A 19,916-nucleotide genomic window follows, 5' to 3' on the forward strand; every position below is an offset into this window, starting at 1 on the left:
GGCCTACAATTTACATGGGAGCTGACTTGGGAGGAGAGAGTTTCCCCCAGAAAGACAAGAGAGCGGATATTTGGCAGTTTGTGTAGTTCACAAAGACGAACTTAAGAATCTAACATTATAAAACTGTCTTAGTGTACCTTGTTTTATTCTGGCACAGAGTTAGTGCTTGGGCAACAAGGGCACACCAACCCTAGTTACTGGAGATTTTATAACGTTAGTCACTTGTCCAACCCAAGTATGCCCTTTGTCGCCCAAACTCTCATTGGCTTTTTACACATCAGACACATTTATTTACTCTATTTCAGACATTTTATTTTTCCAATTCTAACATTAGGCCTTGTTAAGTACAAAAGCTCATAAGTACAAAAATTTCTGTATAGCTATACAGTTAAAAAACCCATGAAAACAAAACAATTTTTAAAAGTTGGGCAGTATTCATCTCTATATAGCTGTGACAGTGTTCTGGACGTGTGGCTGTAGAAATGGTTGAAACAGTTTTGAGGACTCTTTTTCACTTGTTTCAGGAGATCTGTCCTGGGACATTCACACTGGATGGATTCCTTGCCTGTATTTCCCAACAGCCCACTTCCCTGCTTCTCCAGGGCTTCAGTGACGATGCCTTCATTGTTCATCCCTGATGCTCTGACCAAAGGAAGATTTTGACCCCGGCTTCAGAAGCCAGTAAAGCTTAGATTTATAACTATTATCCTTTCCAATGTTAGAAAAAGGGTAATGATGAAAAAGATCTATGAATTTTTCATGTTAGCGTTGATTTCTCTTCCTGTAAGGACTTAATTTACATATGCACATTGAAGATGAATTACATTTGATGAGCTTTAATTTTTTCAAAGTATTTTTAAAAATTCTCTTGTAAAGATTAATTCTTCCAATCTGTAGGATTCTGAGTAAAAATCAGCTGGATCAGGGGAAGTCCGAGTTTATTTTTATTTTCCCGCCTAGCAACCTGCTGGACACAGAGAACAGATTTGCAAGGTCTTCATTCAGTAGCTCTAGGGTATGGCTGAGATTAAACAAAACAACAAAGCAAAATTCACTTTAATTAGTAAAAAGACTGGCAGAATGTTGTAGACACGAAGAGCAGACAAATGCTGGGGAGCCAAACCGGCAGCTGCCTCACAGTCTGGACTTTTTTTTCCTCTGCTTAATGAGAAACAAGTTATCATCGTCCTCCTCCTCCGCCCGGCGCTCCTTCTTCTTGTGCTTGCCCCGCCTGCCCTCTCTGGGCAGCCTGTCTTCTCCCGGCTTGTGCTGGGGTGAGTGGTGAAAGGACTTGTGAGGCTTCTGGGTTTTGAAGGTGCCAAGGGAAGAGTGGGTTCTGGGGCCTCTGGGAAAGTCCTCGTCCACGTCACGACATCTGTCGGCCTTCCTGTGCTTTTCACGCTCCCTGTTGTTCCTGCTCACTGTTTCTTTTTGGGTTTCTTTCTTTTCTTGAGGCCACCTTGTGTTTCTCCTTGAGGCGTGGCTCTTCTTCATGTCATGGTGGGACCTCTGATTTGCTGCTTTCGTATGCGGGCTCTTGAACTGCCTTGGAAATTCCCCATTTTTCTGGAGTTCTGGAAAATATAAAAGTATTTTTGCACATTCTGCAGCAAGATAGTCCATGCAGACCTCTCCTAAGTCTGTAAATAACTTAACAGAGAGGGAAGCCAGACATTTAAATGCATTAACAATAGGGCACTCTCAAGGGCCCTTACTAAAGTAAAAGTCTCTCACTAAGAGCTATATGGCTGTGGTTATACATTTCTGATTGCTAACAGTGAACATCCAGCAGTCCAATGATAATCATTCTGTTCAATACAATCTAATTAGGTTAAACAGTGCAGATGAGGGCGAGCGAGAGCAGTCATCATCCTAGCTTCCTGAAGAAAAGACATGTCTGACCAATTCAAGGGACAGCCCTTGATAATAAGGTTAAGCGAGATGCGCAACAGTCTTATTGACAGACTCATATGATATTTCAATTACACCCTGAAGATAAAGTCTGGCCACAGTACTTAGTTAGAGGTGGATGCCAAAGTGGACAGATTATTCCTCCAGAGCAGAGATCGCTGGCTTGGAGACTGGGTATGTAGTTGTGCAGATCTGATGTTATGTTTTGTTAGGACTTGGCTCTCACTACAAGGATCTGATAGCAGTGATTCTGACAGGGTAGGTGGGAGATGAGGTTATAGTAAGGGATGAAAATTAACATGTCAACAGAATCTTCAGAGACTAAAGAAGCGCTTCCCCTCCAAATGAAATGAAGTGCAAAGTAATATATTTAAAAATGAATTTTGGAATATAGAGAAAAAAATAAGTAATGACTTATAGACTTCGGCATAAAATGAAAATTCCGATGAATCACAGCAAGCTTCAAAGTGAATCTGTGCTGCAGAGCTGTCAATATAACCAGTTAAAAAGGAAACTAAATTGTTTTTCTCTGATTATAAAACTTATAAACACTCATTACAGAAAATTTGGGAACTAAAGAAAAGCATAAAGAAAATAAAACAGAATCCTTTAATCCAGAGACGACATTTTGTTGCATTTCTTTTTAATGTTTTAAAAAGAATCTGGCAAAGAGTAACAAAAAAGGCCCAAAGAATCAACAATGTATAGGTCAACTTGAAAAACAAAGAATTGTTTGTCCCCAAAGCAAGACAAATAATTGGTAAACCAACTTGAAGTAAATCGCAAGAAAAAACAGAGGTAGAGAAAACAGGCTGACGTTATAGGATAATTTAATGAGAAAGAACCTTATGCTATAGCAACATAATAAAGAAGCCACAGAGGGTGGCTATGGACCTGGAGCTCAGCTCATGGCCGATAGAAAATGACTTCTTTGGGGAAGCTCCAGGAAGTCACCCAGTAGGGATGCCTGTCTTTCTATGAAAATTACTAGAGCTACACAAACGGGGAACAAATCACTAGTCAAACAGAAAAATCTCAAAGAGCCTTTAAAACTCTGCCTACATATATGGATAGAAGTCCTTTCTGGACATTTTCTAAAATTATCATTATGTTAGAAAAATGTTTATTGGGAACAGATTGCAACACAGGATTTTTTTTTTTTTTTAAATGTATTTTAGAGAGGAAGGGATAGGGACAGAAAGAGAGAGAAAAACATCGATGTGAGATGTTTTTGGTTATGTACCCCAACTAGGGATGGAACCTGCAACCTGGGTATGTGCCCTAACTGGGAATTGAGCCCATGACCTTCCAGTGTATGCAATGATGCTCCAACCAACTGAGCCACACCGGCCAGGGCACAACATAGGATTTTTGAAGTGGGTACTTGATTTCTGGAGATCAAGAAAATTCCAGTTTCCATGGTAATTAAAAACATTTTCTGTGTTAACCAATGACCCCCAAAGCAGGTAAAAACAGCGCGAAAATAGAAATTTGGAAACTACTGCAAAGTTGATCTAGCAAGAAGTCTAACAACATACCTTTTACTTTTCGTTTTATTCTGTATTCTCGCTCCCGAATTTCGTATTTGTCATCATAGTAGTAGATGAATGGAGATGTTGGAAAGGTCTGGTTAAACATTCGCCTTTCTGTACATTCCTGCAAATTGTATTTGAAATTAGGATGTCACAAGGGCATACTGTTCTAACAACCTTTTTGCGAGGTTATGGATGACTGTGAGTAGAGATGAGTCCCACATCACTGATACGCATTCTTGGCTGCAGGCTGTGGTCTTGCTGGGACACTGGGAGGATCACCCAGCCTGACATCCAATCAAGTATTTTTTCAGACTTGATTTTCCTCTCTTACTTCTTTACCTATGAGAACCTTATCTTTTTTCAATCTTTCCTGCCAACCCACCCCCCCAGGCTGAGTTGACAGCAATGGCTGGGAGGAAGAGGAGAGGTTCCTACTGCACTGCCTCACACCTGTTGGAGGGTTTATTCTATTTGGCCTCGTGTTGTAGTAGATCTGTGCTTCTTTGTCTCTTAAACAGCCTTTCATCAAGTGCTTTCCCCCCTCTCTTCCCCCTCACATTTACACCCTGGATGTGGGGGTAACTTCTTAGCTCTGTGCTCTTTTTCCTACCACACAAGTGGTGTGTAAACTTATTTTAACAAATACTCACTGGCGGGAAACAGTTGATTCTTATGGTGGGGAGCAGTGTGGTGGTGGGTTGTGTCCGGTTTGAAATGCTCTTAGGTCAGTGGTTCTCAACCTTCCTAATGCCGCGACCCTTTAATACAGTTCCTCATGTTGTGGTGACCCCCCACCATAAAATTATTTTCGTTGCTACTTCATAACTGTAATTTTGCTACTGTTATGAATCGTAATGTAAGTATCTGATATGCAGGATGTATTTTCATTGTTCACGAACCACAGGTTGAGAACTGCTGTCTTAGGTGATTTTGAAACACCCCAACGGAACCCTCTCATCTCTTCAATTCCCCCCACTCCAGATCAGGTCACTCCTGTCATTCATTACCCTAGGGAGAGTAGGACAGCTCCCTCTCTCATGACTCTGACCTTCCCATGCCTGATAGTTCCCAAATCCATACGCTTGGCCTAAACACACCAATGTAGCAGGCTTTCAAAAAGTCATGACCTGTGACATACATCCACTCAGCATGCCTGAAACCAAATATCTTTCTTTTCTTTGAAAGAGGTTTCCCTTTGGAACGTTCCCATTTCTGTCTTTTGCCACCTTGCCTAAAATTTATTTATGCGAGTTCAATACTTCTTAGCTAAGCATTGAAGAAAAATTAGAATACCTCTTAGGAAGAAAGTATGTGAAAAATCCATATCAAGTTTAACTTAATTTATCATAATTTTGGCATTATATACTTGATTGGTAATTCTAAGCATCTGATCAAGCTGGTACATACATACATTTAGGAACATAATTGGCAGGGATGAGAGAAGTACGTTAGTTGAAACTATATTAAATCTCACTTTAGAATGTTAGTTTCTAAAAAAGTAAGCATTCAGAATTACATTATTTTTGAGTTCATCTTTCATCAACCGCTTCCTGACAACAGAATGCTTTATGCCCAAATGCCACTCAGACTTACATGTCCATAATGGCCTTCTTGACCACAGTTGTAGCAATACATTAAGGCTGATTGTCCAGAAGGAGTCTTCGGCTTTTTGGGTGGTCCAGGTTTAGTCTGCAACATGAATATTTGTAAGGTTTTATTAAACTTAGAAGAAAATTAGAACCTCATTCTTTCTAAAAAAAACTCTTTTTAGGTAAGAGAGTCCTTAGAAATATTGTCTTCTAGAAGTCAGTGTAGAGACCCACCTTCAGATGACTCTGTAAAGTGTGTAACGCGATAACAATTCCTTTATTCTTAATGTCAATGTGTGCTTTCCTCTCCTTCCTCACACCTCATTCCATTCAGCATTATATCCAACACTGTGTTGGGTATTAGGTATCCCAGATAGAAAAGGATAACAGGCTAGTAGAACATGACAGGCATATAAATAGATAATGACAGGACAATGTAAACACAGTGATAGAAGCATGTACAGGTATTAATGGAGTGGCAAGACAGACCCACCATTGGATGGGGTGAGGCAGTTAGGGAAAGCTTTCTTGGAAATACAAATTTTAAATTTACTCTCAAAGAATTAGGTGTAAGTCAACTGGATAATCCTTGGTAGAGGGGACAGCATGAACAATGGCATGAAACTAAGAAAGAGCAAACCTGCCAACAAAGTATAATATACATGCCAGATCCTGGCTGGTGTGCTCAGTGGTTAGAGTGCTGGCCCGAACACTGGGGTTGGAGGCTCCATCTCCAGCCCTGGTTGGAGTACATGTGTGAGGCAACCAATTGGTATGGCACCTTCACATAAATGCTTCCATCTCTCTCTTTTTCTCTCTCTCTCCCTCCCTTAACTCTCTCTAAACATCAATGGAAAAAATATCCTCTGGTGAGGATTAACAACAACCAAAAGATGCATGACCAGGTATAAGGAAAATGAGGCTGGAGAAAGCATGGCAAAAAAAATGGAGGGCTTATAAGTCGTGTTAGGGAGCTTGGGCTTTATCTAGTGTCATGTGTAAGGATTTAAGTGTGGGAGCAGAGTAGTTAGAATTGCATTTGGCTTGTAGCTCTGAGGAGGATGACTATAAGCAAGAGGAGGTTAGATGTAGGAGAAAGACCAATGAAGTGGCTGTTGGCCAATTACAGGTGAGGTGATGAGGGCCCAAACTACCAGAGAATAAGAATAAGGAAAAGGGAATAGATTTGGGTACTTTTAGAAAATAAAACTGGTATTACTTGAAATTTGAAAAGATAAGAGGGAATGAAGAAAAGAAATCAGGATGCTTTCCAGGATTCTATCTTGAGTGAACTGGCGAGTAGTGGTGCCAACAACTGATTCAGAAAAAGAGGAGCCAAGGTCGGGGGAGAAACGATGGAGTCTGCCTTGGATGTTGAGTCTCTAGGTGGAGATGGCCACCAGGCGGTTGTCTACATAGGATGAAGCTTAGGAAACCAAATGGTCCAAGGATGCCTCCACCACTGCTGGGCACGGGGCACGAGCATATATACACATTCTTTCATTAACTGGCTTAAAATATACCGTGTGCCTAATACATGCAAGTTAGTGTTCTAAGATTAGGTAATTGAGAAGTGAGCAAAACAAAAATCATTGCTCTCCAGGTGGAAGACAGATAAATAAAACCACCACCAACACAACACACACACACACACACACACACACACACACACACACACACACACACTCAGACAGTAATAAATGTTATATGAATGAGAGTCTTCGGTGGTGACTGAGATTGAGTTTTGGGAAACTCTCACTGGAATGGTCAATTTGTATAACAAGAAAAAACAAGTATTCGGTGACTGGGGAAACAGCATTCTAGGCATAAGGCATTGGGAGCAGGTAGTGCAAAGCACGAAAGTGGGCATATTTCAGTATCTGAAAAGTATGTGTAAACTGGGAAGTGTAGTAGGTGAAGGAAGAGCTGCAGAGAAGGAGGCTCTAGAGGTAGAATGGAACCAGATCACTGAGAGCTGTGTAAACCGGGGTGAAGGGAGCTGGGTCTTAAGTGGCATGAGCAGGTAGTTTGAAGCTAATAGTAGGTGCTCAGTAACCAGCTGGCAACTGTTAGCAGACTGTAAGCGATCACAGAAAGAACAATCCACACTCCCAAATACTAAATGTTCTCTGAAAAACTGACCTGTTTATAAATTTTTAAATTTATGTTCATTTGTGTAAATATATGGCAATTTATCTTTGAGGCAAGATTTCTAGATTCACTGATGAGAAGGTAAATATGCTATCTTTTAAAAAATATTTTTATTGATTTTTTTTTACAGAGAGGAAGGGAGAGGGACAGAGAGCCAGAAACATCGATCAGCTGCCTCCTGCACACCTCCTACTGGGGATGTGCCCACAACCAAGGTAAATGCCCTTGACCGGAATCGAACCCGGGACCCTTGAGTCCGCAGGCCGACGCTCTATCCATGGAGCCAAACCGGTCAGGACACTTCTTACCTTCTTGCCTTTACTCTTTAACTCACAAATACTTGCTATTGATGATGTCTTATAAGGTGTTCAAAATGCATTACAAATGCCTCCTATGCTATTTTTGTTTCACTGGAATAAAAGATTCCACTGGCTCAAATCCTATGCAAAAAAACAAGATGAGGGGGTGGGGTGGGGGCAACAGGGGGATAAGGACACATAACGTAATACCTTAATAAAGAAAAATATACATATATATTAAAGAAATAATAAAAATTTAAATAAAAAATAAACAAGATGAATCAGGAAGTAGCAAGGAAGTAGGCTGGTGAGAACCAAATTAGCAGGGAATCCAGACATGGAATTTGATTGCTATGGATATGAGCAGGGACTTCCTCATGGGAGGGGCCACCATATCTCTACAGCAGTTCTGGTTTCTCCTCAGTAGTATAGAACACAGGGACAGTCACATTACTACACAACTCTCTAGTGGTTCCTTCCTATCACATCCACTCAGAGTAACGGCCGCCTTTATTTAATACTGCGACAGTGCTCCTGACCCACCTTTTCCCTATTTCACCTTCTAGTGTACTAAACTGGTTATTTATTATGTTTATTATCTACCTCCCTGTTGGTAGAATGTAAGGTGCATGAGGGCAGGGATCTTTGCTTGATCCACTGTGCACTCCTGTGCCAAGAGTCTAGAATAAGTGCTGGCAGACTATGGGCAGCAGGCCAAACTTGGCCCATTGCCTGTTTTTGTATGGCTCACAAGGGAAGAATAGTTTTTACATTTTTAAATGGCTAAAAAAATATTTCACAACATGTAAAGATTACATGAAATTCAAAATTCAGTGTCTATAAATAAAGTTTTATTGGGACACAACCAGGCACATCTGTTTACAGATTATCTGTGGCTGCTTTTCATGCTACAGGGGCATAGTTATGATAGAGACCACATGGCCTGCCAAACTAAAATATTTACGATCTGGCTCTTTATTACAGAAAATGTTCGCTGACGCCTGACTTAGTACATAATTAGTGCCCAATAAGTAGCTGGTGAGTAAGTAGATAATAAAGACTCCAAAATTCCTCTGACTTTACTTTATTGCCTAAGCCTGGGAAATTACAAGTATCCAAATGCTGTTCCATCTGCCAGATAAACATGGAGAACTCCTTCATTTCTTGGCTCAAATGTCATCTTTCTGAGGCCTTCCTGATCACCTATTTAAAATAGCCAGCTCTCTCCAATGGGAGCACCCTATCCTGCTTCATTGAGTTTTTTCCTTAAACTTCATGGCACTTATTGCATCTGATTATTATATATTTTACTTGATTGTTTGGTCTATACCCCAACTCACAGGGATTTGTCTGTTTTTAGTTCACTGCTGTATCCCGGATCTTGGAACAGGGCCAGGCATATAATAGTTCAGTAAATATTTTTTAAAAATGTTTTTATTGACTTCAGAGAGAAGGAGGGAGAGGGAGATAGAAACATCAATGATGACAGAGAATCATCGATCGGCTGCCTCCTGCACGCCCCCTACTGGGGATCAAGCCTGCAACCCAGGCACGTGCCCTGACTGGGAATCGAACCATGACCCCCTGGTTCATGGGTGGATGCTCAACCACTGAACAACACCGGCAGGACAGTAAATATTAGTAAATGAATGGGATAATGCATATGTAAAGTACATGACCCATAGTGAGCATCCAATACATTTTAGTCACTAAAGACAACCTCTAAGATTATGCTTTTATATATTAAAATGCCTGAATAAATTAACACAGCTTCCTAAGGGTCTCCTCTACTTCACATTGAGAATGTGGTACATACTCTGGCAGAATCAGGAAGGAATTACTAATACAGAGACTAGGAATTCAGTTTTACAATTACTAGGGATAAAGAGATCCTTTTTAATCAAGACTTTGAAAGCTTGTTTCATGTCGACACTTACTTTATTTTGAAAGTAATCTCATTCAAAAGGCCTCAAATTTAGCCTTACTGTTCATTTATGCCCGTGGATGAAGTGCAAACATTTGGGTGTTCATTCATCTGAATAATGTCACTAGTTAAAAACTTCCATTATTACTAATAAAAATAGCAACTGTATTTATATTGTGCTATGAAATTCTAAACTGTTTCACAATAATTAATTAGTAAATGACATGACAAACGTTATCTACATACTCTCGTTTTAATAAACTATCATGTTCTAGGACTTAATAGGAATGAAATCAGCCTAGATCTTACCTAATTAGAGAACATTTCTATATTAGAATACAATACTGAAAACTCAATAATGATTTCCAGTGGACAAGTTTTCATACTATGATCTAACAAAAATCTTACAGCTATTTAAAGTGTTAGAAATACAAATTTGTGACTAAATACTTCTGCCTTGGAGCATGTCTTCATTTTTAATTAACAGTAAAGGTCCAATTTAAAGCAGAATGTGTCAACTGATTAGCTCTAAGTTCAGGGTTCTGTCATACATGTTTGTACTGTGGACAAAAAGTTAAATGCAGGGAACAAATGTAGTTTTTTAGAACTTTTAAAATTTGTTTGTTAATCCTCACCCGAGGATATTTTTTCCCTTGATTTTTAGAGAGAGTAGAAAGGAGGGGGAGAGACACAGAGAGAGAAACATCGATGAGAGAGAGACACGCTGATTAGTTGCCTCCTGCACGCACCCCAGATGGGGGCCGGGGATTGAGCCTGCAAACGAGGTACAAGCCCTTGCCGGTCCATGGGCCAAAACTATAACTACTGAGAAAACTGGACTAGAACTTTTTTTAACTTAAAAAATTTACCTTAAGACTTTGACCTAATGGATACCAAATGAACTATTTATGAAAGCAGCTTTTTCTTTTCTTCTCACTTTTGTTTTTTGGTTACAGACATTTAAATAATCTATATTTGTAGGATGATATCTTAGAGATTACTTTACTTTCAATATATAGAAGTAATAACCTGGGAGATAGCATTACCTGTGAAAGGCCCATCCCATCTGCTATTCTTGCTGAAAGCTTTTCATGCACCAGTAAACTCAGTAAATATCAGAAGATATAGCAGAAGCCTACCACGCCAAGGATTTACTCCTGATGTCTCCTCAAAGTGCTGCCCGATGCACCGATTACAAATGATTTTCTTCTAATGTCATTTTACATAACCCTTTTTTCTGCATGAGTAGTTAGTGCGGAATGAATGAATGAATGCCATTAAAACAGTTAATCATTATCTGGGACACTGGCCTTACTCCCTTCACTAGTAGGAATCTCCATGACAAAGGCCAAGAGATCAAAACGCCAGCACTGCCTCAGTGTCCTATTTCTAACAGTAATTTTTTATGCAAATGAACCTGCTGGGCATCTCCCTCTGTGACCTTGAGCTGCTCTTATCTAAACTGACTTTGATCCAATGAGGACTTGCATCTTGTTGAAGCTCATGACTATACAGGATATGCAATCAATTTCACTAATTAAAGGGAATTTTCTACTTTCGTGACCACAAAATGTACTTATTTTTATAATCATGCATACACTTACTGACTAGACTATGTTTTTATTTATTAATCCAAAGTGTTATATGAACATATATTAAAAAGCAAGTCTATAAAGCACTTGATGTAAATGTATTCGCAACCAACGTAACATGGAGTAAAGCACTGAGCTCAGCTCCAGTCTTTCTGCACGTCACATTTGTACTCACGCCTCTTAAATCCATATGCTTTTCATGCTTGAGAATCTTATTTTTTCAACGTTTTTCCAATAAGCTAACAGTACAAGCATCTCCTCAATATCCATATATTTTAAAAAAACAATCCTACCCAAGTAATCAAATAGAATTTCTCAAGAAAATGTTACCCCAAATCAAAAACTTGCCATCATAGTCAAAGCCCATTAGTTGAAAATGGGACCTAATGGTATGAATCTGACATTTAAGCAGAACAAAAGCTTGAATTAAAAATATACCCCTCCTCCCACTTAAACATATCATTTTTTGTACCTACTCTAGAGATCATATGTGATTGTCTTAAGTATTTTAGTAGTTTCATAAAGAGTAGACAGAGCAAAAAGAATGGTTGCCTTCCCTTTCCTTTTGTAGTATTTACAATATAAATGCCAACAGAAATAACTGGTACACTGTCAAGAAAAATCACATCTGGGGCCTAAAGGAATCAAAAAAAGAAATTTAAAAGTTGGGCAGTTTTGCAGTGAACGGAACCAAATCTGAGTCTGTGAGAAGGCAAAAATGATCCCAATGTAACTAAAGATACAAAAGATGCCGTGTCTCTCCTTTTCAGTGTTTTTCTGGGGTAGGTGCTCCTCACACCTGGAGATCTGAACAGGTCTTATTCCAACCATGATTTTGGTCAAAGCCATCCATTGGCACAGTGTTCTGGCAAATATTCACACTATTACTTCCCTTTGAGGAACACTGGAAGGAATTTTCTCTAAGCTAAAGGCTTTGAAATTATTTTAAAATAAGGCGTCCTTTATGAATTTTTTAAGTTTTAATTTTTCCTCAGTGAAAAACAAATTCAATTGTATACCGCTACTAATTTTCCCTATATCTTAAAAATGCCACTAAAAACACCATATATAATAACATACCTATATTTTTTGTGTTAAAAGAAAAACGATGACATGTATCCAACAGACTACCAATCCATCGGGTAATTCCTTAATTAGGCAGATTTTTGAAACATGTATTATGTACACAACAGACCGGAACGTCTCCTTTGGAGCATTTTCTAGTCTATCGGGTGATTACATCATTAAGCCACACATTCTACGTAGAAAAATCCTTATGAAAATTCATGAAAAAATGTACAGCACATCATTAGCATGCTGTAGACGTGTATGCTTTTGATATTTTCTCTGTTAAAAAAAAACACTACATGAAGTAATTAGTCCAGGTCATAAAAACATGAGAAATGTACCAGACTCTGGCGAGATTGAAAATTGCAAAAAATTGCATCTCTCATGGTTTCACTGAGAGTAATTTGCTTTATGGGAAAATGGATTCTAAAACAGTGTTTATTTGAATTGCAGCAGAATAAAGAGTGTTGCTTTACTGATTTCGTACTTCCTATATACACGTAACTTCCTCTCTACCCCTCTTCTGGTGCTCATAGTTTTACAAACCAATGGGTTGAAGGTTGCAAATAACTAGTGGTCAGGCTATTAATTATTCAAGGCCTTGCAGTACTGTGTGCCTATACTTATATATCTTCATTTTAGGTAACCAAGAGTGTAAAGGACTGCATGAGTTTATCTTTCGTAGTAAAACTACGTTAAAGTAATATGAATGGAGGTAAACTGTTGGTATAACTCCTAATGGTGAAAAGATGATATATTAACCACATTAAGCATTAGGCAACATCTAAGAGATAATATATTTGGAGACTAAATGAAACACAAGTTTTATAAAAAGAAGTTATTAAACTTATTAATTTATGATTTCTCTTTTTGTAAATGAGGTCCTTCCCCTACAAAAAAACAACCACACAACAACAACAAAAGAGAACCTCAGCAAGCAGAGAACAATGAACATATGCAAGACAGTAAGGATCACAGTAATTCACTTCCTGAATGTTCTAAATCTTCATGGCTTAAAAAGCATCCCAGTTTTCTCCAAAGGTAGTGGCATTTAGTCACTGGGCCATAGCTAATTTTACATGGAATGCAAAAATGTTAGTTTAAGTTTAATTTACCACCCTATTTAAATATGTACAATGTAGCTCTCAACCTGCAGAGCTATCCCTCTGTCTATTTTAATTTTAAAGTAAGTTAGCAAAGGCTTCCTTCTTAATCCCCAGAGACTACCTACATAGTGACACAAACGCACAAATTTATGACAGCAACATAAATGCTCTTCTGAAGTAATGTGCAACATTAAGTGAAAATCGTTTCCTGGAAAGATATTATAGGTATCTATATTTTATTTGCCATCTTAAACATATCTGGGTCTTTATGGCCTTATTTTAAAAATGTATTTCCTTTTTATATTTCCTGGTGCAAATGGACTGCATAAATAAGCAATGTGCTATGAGGCTTCAGACCAGCCGATAAAACCTTTCAATTTTCATGCCAGCTTCTTCTTTTGTAATTCAAATCCGCCTGGAAACTGGCAGCTCTGAAAACTGAAACAAGCACTGCCACAAATACCTTGTAATGCTATCGACCTTGTCTGCCCATGCAGTGAGAAAGGGGGATGCGTATGTGTCTGCAGCCATCCAGATAACACAACTCATTTTTTTGGGGGGGCGGGGTGGGGATAACAGAAGCCAGCCCCAGACTGTGCACCAAAAGCAGTCATTACCAGGCATGCTGGAGAACAAGTCTCTTCAAAATACACCGTGCATTTAAAAACCATATATGAGGCTGAGCCACTGCTGTCATTACCAATTTTAATTTAGCTCCTTCAGTTTGCCAGCCAGATAAACTCTTTAGTGCTGTTTTTAATCTATTTGCCACATTTTATGTTTAAGATTATAGTAATATGGACAGGAGAAGGAATCACTTTTAGGGGAAATAAAGAAATAGATCCGCTTATCGGCGCCCATCAGAAAGTTCATTAATCAGCCAGGCTTTGTGCCCTCTAAATTGAAAGGTTAAATAATCCTCTCAGGAATATTTCTCGGCCCCTCCGCCAATTGTCCGGAGAGGAGCTGCCATTCATAGCACGCGGGATCGGTGACAGGGTATCTTACCACTGTTTGGACCCCAAACAATGACGGACAAATGGCCTGGTTTACAAAGAACCTTTTAGTACATGGATGGAAAAGGACCACAAGCTTGGATGCAGGTGGAGGGATGAGGGGGGCATGGAGACAGGATGTGGGGGGAAGGGACAGGAGAGAACACATACGTGTGTGAATGCATGGATATTTTATCTGACTGTTTACTGGGGTGGACTATAAAACATAGAATCCACATTAATATACATCTTCTGACCATATTAAGTCTTTAACACACTCAAATCTGCATCTATATCTATATCTATATCTATATCTATATCTATACAATTGTACGTAAATCATCATTGAAAAAATTGTGGAATAGAGCCATAGCTTTATTATATTTATTATCTAATACACAGGGGATAATAAACCTCAAGATTTTCATTTTTACTATGACTCCACATGACTTACAACACATAGAACTGCCCCTCCCCACACCCAGCCCTGCTTATTCTACTGAAAAATACTCTTAACCATTAGTCACAAAGGCAGGGAATTCCACAGCTGTAAGGCCCTGTTTAAAGGAGGGAAGTGATGATTCCTTGCTTTAACAATATGCTCCATCTTAGCTCCTGCTTGCCTTAAAATAAAGAAAAACATAAAAAGTAGGAATGCTCTTTGAAAGAATACAAATCCCATGCACCGAGACAGTGCTCAGTTTTGTGTTGCCTTTTTTTGCTGGGCTTATCGGAGAATATGGGAAGGAATCTGCAAAACAAGTGACCAAGCTCGTACACTTCAATGTTCTGCTGTGAAATCAGGCTGGTTTCTGGCATCAGTCATGTGAAGGCATGAAGCAGTTTTACCAAAAGTGCAAAAAACTGATGTTCTTTGTTTCATTCCTCATCTCATTAACATAAAACCTCTACCCCTAGCAGAAAGTATTATAATTGGTATTTGTGTATGAGAATTATGTAATTTCATATTATTCTTATTATTTACAAAGGAAGCAAAGATTTATGTAATTTAGCTTATGAAAGATAACTATATTCAGCTGACACTGACGTCACCATTTAAGAATTATACATTTATTCACTTAATATTTTTTTCAAAATGATATGGTCATATCTTTATATGGTACACATTTCATACAGTCATTTTCATTAGAAAAGGAAGTAGCCTAAAGATTTTTTGTGATCTACTCATAAATGTCTTTATGATTTTTAAACAAATCAAATTAAGAAAATTTGCTTGCTATATTTAGTTAAAAGTTACACACCTATATTTCTAGACCAGAAGACAAGTATAAATAATTAGAAAATAAAAACTGAGGGAAAATAATTTTGTTAACAAAAGACAATGCTTGTTTTTTAATTTCAATAACTGTAAGAAGGAAACATTTTTAGGAAATAGAGTAAAGAGGTCGTTATGAATCTCCTCATCTTAGGCAAAGACATTGCAATAATCTCAGTTTGGGCTATCAGTCACGAGGCCATCTCTCCAGGTGTGAGGAGTCCACGAGTTTGCAGCATTGGAGCTAACATGGTGTTGAACACAGGCATTGTGCTAGGTACTGTGCTAAGTACTTTATGTTTATCATCTCATTGCATTCTTACAATAACCCTAGAAAGCACTGTCCCCATTTTTCAGCTGAAGAAACCGAGAATTTAGAAGATAAATGTTTTAACTAGGTTTGCACAGCTAGTAAATGAAAGAACCACAATTTGAACTGATTGATTCCAAAGCTGGTAATTCCCTAATAATTTCCTCAGAATTAAATAGGCCCCTCTAGCTCCATTTTATGGAATGTGTTTCTAAGGACAAACTTGAGGAAAGATCCAAAACTTAGTTCCCCTAACTGAAAAGACATGTGGGGTAATCTACAAATACAATAAAGGAAAAATGTAAAATGGGTATTTATAGACATGGATATATTACAAAATTATAAAGATGACCTTATAATCTACTTAATAGATTCAGTTCTAGATGATTTTTGAAAAAAGGAATGAAAATAATTGGATAGCTTTATTATCAATTGATTCACACATGTGAATTCTTTTTACAAAAACTAACTTTGGATCATTTAAAAGATTTAGGTTTTAGAACCATAAACTTAATTCAACTTAAGTTTACTACTGAAGTTTATACCACAACAGGAAATATAAGACTAGTTTAGAGAGTGTTCATGTCAACAAGTCCAGGGGTTCTTTTAGGAATCTTTTCTTGTAGATTCTTCAAATAATTAACCCAAACGCTTAAAGGTTATGGTTGATCATGACAGTCAGTATCTAAATGATTCCTAAATCTATTAGGAATTACTGTAATCTACCACATCATTCACATGCAATGGCTAGTAAAAGGAATGTATTAATACATATGTCAATGGTCCAGTATACTTTATCTACTTCCACTGAAATGTCCAGAAAAGACTATGACAAGCTCAACCATCTGGAATATATTTATTTAAGGAATGGCATGAATCATCTGTTCAAAGTACATATTAAAAATAATCACTCAAATATGCTAAAATTATTCTACATAATACTTCTATGCTTGTTATGTGTAGTTAACATGACAAAGAATAGGCCACATTCTAGATTTTTAAAGTACAATTTGTTATACAGTCAGATACTGAGCAGTGTTAAACTGCATGAATTCTGAAAATTCTCAGACTACCCGTTTATATTCATTTTGTTATAATAGGAAAACTTTCAAAGTGTAGAACTGTGAGTAAAAAAAAAAGTAATTTCCTTTGGAATTATATGACTAATGTATGTGCTTTTTTAAGAAGAAAATATTTTTAAAAGTTATGTATACTAAAATTACAAATACTTAGAAATGGAATTTAATTACCACAGAATTTAAGTATCAAGAAGAAATTGCCCCTATAATGACTAACTATAATTATAAAGTTGAACATACTAGGGAACAGAGAAAAGGATAGTGAAGAGTCCAAATGCAATTTTCCATCTTTTTATCATCATCAGGAACATCTGCTAACATTTGTTAAAGGTAAGAAAATGAAGACTACAACAAGTATTTCTTTAAATTTTTAAAACAGAAGTAAAACTTGAAGCTGATACAGTAAAACATGTTAAGTCTTAAATGTAATCATCTTTGCCTCCAGCCTCTGGGGCAGATAAAAAAGCACAGGGACTTTTTTTGGTCAAATGAAGAAAAAAAGTTACTGTTTACAGTAAGGTCTCATATTCAATTAGTTTATTATTGAGCAACATGTACTACCTAAAAAATGAACAGAAATCAGGAAAATCAATGGGTGATAAGAACATTAAAGATATTTAGAAGGTGGCAAAAATGCAGCTGCTTCTAGGCCAAACAATAATAATGACTGTTCTCTAAATTGTGTATGCTACATACTTTTCAAGAAAGAAAGAAAAAAACAAAACCCTGCTCAGAATATGTCATATTGATTTCCCATTTAAAGCAAATTAATTTCCTCATTAAAATATTGAAAATCAATTAAGTTGGGAATTTCTCTAAGGGGATGACACCTCAATCTGTTTGAAAAGAAAATATGTTCTCTCTAAAAATAGAAGTAAATTATATCTAAATCTATATAATCTTATTGTACTTCCATTCAAAAATAAGTTTGTATACGAATTGTTTAAATGTCTGAGGAAACATTGTGAGAGGAAAAATAACATGAATTTATAATCCACACCACTCACTTTCTTCTCTTCCTTTTACAGAAGCTTTAGAAAATTGCTTTTTTATGATTTGGCAAATTTATTTATTTTTAAATGAATCTCATTTATTGAGATTGATAATTCCAGGTTTCATTTGCTTTGAAATTGCATTTTCCAATTGCTTTGAACGATAAGTTCTGGCAAGATGTGGTCCAACATGCCAGTTGAAAATAGAGATTTAAAAAAATCAGTTGACCTACTCTATAAATGTGGTAATTATCTTTTACACTAAATTCAAAACATGGTAAAAAAAATTACCAGCAAAATGTTCACCCTAAATTCTTTAAGAACAGGTAAATAAATATTAAAGTATTCACAAAAAATGTCCACTTGAAAAATCTTAAAAAATTTTAGTCACTGTCCAAATATATTTTCTATCTTGGTTATCACAGATGGAGTATTAGAAAATAATTTATCGGTGCTTACTCAGAAAATTCTTTTTATTCAGGCACCAATAACTTTAAATATAAAGCAGTCTGATTTATTTTGTAGTACTACAATGATCGAAAGATGGTCCTGAGGTACAACAAAATAGTCATGTGCCGTCTTACTCATCAGAGCACAATTACATTCACCTCAGAGTGTTTTAATACTAAGGGTATTTTTTGATGAAAATTAAATCTCTGAAAATTTGACAGAGATGTAATATCTCAATAGCAACACTTAAACAATCAAAACATTGAAATAGTGATGTCAGATATGGAAGAAAAAACTGTAATTTAAAAAAAAGTACTGTACTCCTATGTCTTCAGTAAGTTGGCAAAGTGAAGTGAACTTCAAAGTAAATTTGTAAGTGTTACTTTAGGATAGTATGCTGGGCCTCAAAAAATGGTACAAAGAAAAAGTTGATTTAAACAATTCCAAAATAGCGTGAAGCCTACTTCTCATTCTATTTTGGAGTTATTTCATATATTAAAATACAGTATGTAACCAGTTCTATATTCTTAAACACACACACACACACACACACCTTGAGACCTATCACTTGATATCTACCATGTAGATGAGATAGATCCTTGTGGGTTTTGGAGTTCTATTAAGTAACCACCGAGCTCTCAGAAAGAGATTTAGAATTCCCAACATCTATCTAATTAAGAGCCCGTTTTCTTTTTTCCATGAAAAGAAAATATTCTGGCTTGAGGGAGACTTTTTGAAACTCTTTATTTCACATTTTAACTTATTAAAAAAACTCCATTTTAGCATTAGGCAACTAGAAAATTGTTACCCACCCTATCTTACATCACAATAATTTCAGAAAAAAAGACTTTTGTGGCTATAGCCTCACAATCAAATAATACTTTCTCATTCCTTTCTTTTGGACTATACAACATGTTTCCAAAGTTAAATTTAAATCTGACATTTAGGGCTACCTACTGGGTGGTATGACATAGGATGCTTTAGAGAGTTACATTCTCATTTAGAGTAAAAATCTCATTTCCATCCTGTGAGAACCCAGAAAACATTTCTAAACTGATGTTTCCAGGGAAGGAGAGAAAAACTTGAGTGGCAAAACTAAGTGATATTTTAAATTATGATCCATAAGATACACTCTGGCATTCAACTAGTTCAGGTAAGACTACTATTAATTGCTAGTAACCTCTGGTCACAAGCCTTTTCTAGGCTAGAAAGGAAGGCAAGGAAACTTTACTCCCCATTTCTCTGACAGCAAGTATTTTACTTTTTGAAGTGTGAATTCTAGGCATTTAAACATTATATATAAAGAATCATTTAAAATGTAATTCTTCCTTTCTGCTTAAGCTTTTAGTTAAAAGTAAAAGGTAGCAGTTTGTAACACATTTTAGCAATGCACACAAAGAAATCCAAGGGCAAAATTAAATATAAAAGATGTATTGTCCTTTTTGGTTCTTAACACATTTGGCCCCAAAGTAGCAAACTCCTAGCTACTTTTTTAAGTAGATTAAAATCAAGATGAACAAAATGTCCAAAGTATGTCAAATTACAGTCTCTACTAGTTAAAAATTCTGTTGGTTGTAAAACTCTGTTGGTGGCCATTTTGGCCTAGGAGTTTTAATATAAATGAGCCTAGGAATGACAG

At 36.9% G+C, this 19,916-nt stretch overlaps 1 protein-coding gene across 2 annotated transcripts in view; it reads right to left on the bottom strand.

The window, feature by feature from the left end:
* Positions 1 to 295: 295 nt before the first annotated feature.
* ZCCHC7 (zinc finger, CCHC domain containing 7) overlaps positions 296 to 19,916 on the bottom strand; it is a 193,023-nt gene continuing 173,402 nt past the window's right edge. For both annotated transcript variants that reach the window (XM_006758468.2, XM_006758469.2), the window contains exons 7-9: positions 5,040 to 5,135; positions 3,450 to 3,567; positions 296 to 1,574 (exon numbers count right to left, since the gene is read on the bottom strand). In XM_006758468.2, the coding sequence (XP_006758531.1) occupies positions 1,135 to 1,574; positions 3,450 to 3,567; positions 5,040 to 5,135 (654 nt within the window). In that variant the 3' untranslated portion in view covers positions 296 to 1,134. The remainder of the gene's footprint in view (positions 1,575 to 3,449; positions 3,568 to 5,039; positions 5,136 to 19,916) is intronic.

Source organism: Myotis davidii, unplaced genomic scaffold, assembly GCF_000327345.1.
Source record: "Myotis davidii unplaced genomic scaffold, ASM32734v1 scaffold534, whole genome shotgun sequence".
NCBI classification, from domain to species: Eukaryota; Metazoa; Chordata; class Mammalia; order Chiroptera; family Vespertilionidae; genus Myotis; species Myotis davidii.